The sequence below is a fragment of the Parus major genome, unplaced genomic scaffold (assembly GCF_001522545.3).
Source record: "Parus major isolate Abel unplaced genomic scaffold, Parus_major1.1 Scaffold513, whole genome shotgun sequence".
Lineage (NCBI taxonomy): Eukaryota > Metazoa > Chordata > Aves > Passeriformes > Paridae > Parus > Parus major.
Genome location: NW_015379402.1, coordinates 5,126 through 6,973, shown reverse-complemented (window position 1 = coordinate 6,973; position 1,848 = coordinate 5,126). Strand labels below are relative to the sequence as shown.

The 1,848-nt window shown below is 66.6% G+C and overlaps 1 protein-coding gene across 1 annotated transcript in view; it reads right to left on the bottom strand.

Moving 5' to 3' along the window:
• The window catches only part of LOC107199233 (leucine-rich repeat-containing protein 4), a gene marked incomplete at its 3' end in the record, with an annotated part of 5,539 nt that extends 3,697 nt beyond the window's left edge, over positions 1-1,842 (bottom strand). Inside the window, exon 1 of the mRNA XM_015616572.1 lies at positions 4-1,842. Within this exon, the coding sequence (XP_015472058.1) occupies positions 4-1,761 (1,758 nt within the window). The remainder of the gene's footprint in view (positions 1-3) is intronic.
• Positions 1,843-1,848: the final 6 nt, after the last annotated feature.

The following is a 1,848-nucleotide window of genomic DNA, read 5'->3' as shown; positions in this document are numbered from 1 at the left end:
CGCGGGCGTGGCCGCGGCGGCCGGAGCGATGTCCTCGTCCACCTGGATGATCTCCACGGTGCGGGCGGCGGTGACGGTGCTGCGCTGCTGGTGCCGCTTGCGGAGCTTGTAGAAGACGATGAGCATGGCGGCGGCCAGCAGCGTCACGGCCACGAAGCAGCCGATGATGATCTTGGTGGTCTTCATCACCTCGTCCAGGCTGGTCTGCAGCTTGTCGCCGGCGTCGGCCGTGGGCACGGCCACCTGCTTGGGCGGGCGCGTGGTCTGCACCAGCACGGTGGTGGTGGTGGTGTAGGCCGGCTGGTAGCCCGTCGAGGCGGTGGGCACGGGCTTGGTGAACTTGGGGGACACGTCCTCGGGGGAGATCTCGGTGGTCTCCACCGTGACGGTGGTGAAGAAGCTGTAGTTGGAGGTGTTGAGCTCGGCCGTGCTGACGTTGAGGAAGGCCGAGGCGTTGGAGTTGCCGGCCACGTTGGTCACCATGCAGGTGTAGAGGCCGGTGTCGGCCAGCAGCACGTGCGAGAAGTTGAGGGTGCCGTCGTTGAGCACGGCCAGGCGCGGGTGGCTCGAGGCGTGGCTCAGCACCGTCCCGTTGGGCAGCAGCCACCGCACCGACGACATGGACGGCGTCCGGCAGCGCAGCTCGGCCACGCGCCCCTCCGAGATGTTGAGGTCCGCGGGCGCGTCCATGATGAAGGGCGCCGAGCACTGGAAGGAGGTCTGGTCCACCTCCACCAGGAAGCGGCCCCGCATGTGCAGCGGGGCGTGGCAGCGGCCGCAGCAGGTGGAGTTGGTGGGGATGTACTCCCGCAGCCACCACGACAGCCAGAGGATGTCGCAGTCGCAGTCCCAGGGGTTGTGGTGCAGGTGCAGCTCCACCAGGTAGCGCAGCGGGGCGAACAGGTCGTGGGGCAGCGAGGACAGGTTGTTGTGGGCCAGGTTGAGCTCCACCAGTGCCGTCAGGTCGTCGAAGGCGTTGCGCTCGATCAGGTTGATCTGCGAGTTCATGATCCAGAGCTTTTTGAGGGATTTGAGCCCGTGGAAGGAGCCCGGTTTGATCTCGGGGAAGTTGTTGCCCGACATCTCCAGCTCCTCCAGGCCCACCAAGGGCGTCAGGTTGGGCATGTCCTTAATGTTGCACATCCCCAGGTTGAGGTACTTGAGGTTGTACAAGCCCTCGAAGGCGCCCTCGGAGATGTACTCGAGCTTCTTGAGCTCGCCCAGGTCGAGGCGCATGAGCGAGGGCACGCGGTTGAAGGCGTAGCTGGGGATGCTCTCGATGGGGTTGTTGCGCAGCCACAGCTCCCGCAGCTTGGACAGGTACTCGAAGGCGCCGCTGGGGATCACCGTCAGCCAGTTGTCGAAGAGCTCCAGGGTGTTGAGGCTGGCCAGGCCGTTGAAGGCGCCCACCTCGATCTGCCGGATGGCGTTCCTGCCCAGCTGCAGCACCTCCAGGTGGTGCAGGTGGCGGAAGGTGTCCGCCTGGATCATCTGGATGTTGTTCTCCATGAGGTTGAGATAGCGGGTGTTGGAGGGGATGCCGGGGGGCACCTCGGCCAGGCCGCGGCGGGTGCACACCACCTTGCTGAACTGGTTACTGCAGGAGCAGACGGAGGGGCAGCTCTGGGGGCCGGGCGAGGCGGTGGCCGTGGCCAGGAGCCAGGCGTGCAGGGTCAGGGAGGCGGCCAGGAGCCCCGGCCAGGTGCGGTGGCGGCGGTGGCGGCGCAGGTGGTGCACAGTTACCTGCCACAAGAGCTTCATGGTGTGGCACGTTCATCATTCACCATCGTCTGGGGATGGCGGCGAGAACCGGAGAACGGGCTGGGGCCCCCCCCTCTCCCGGCTCCC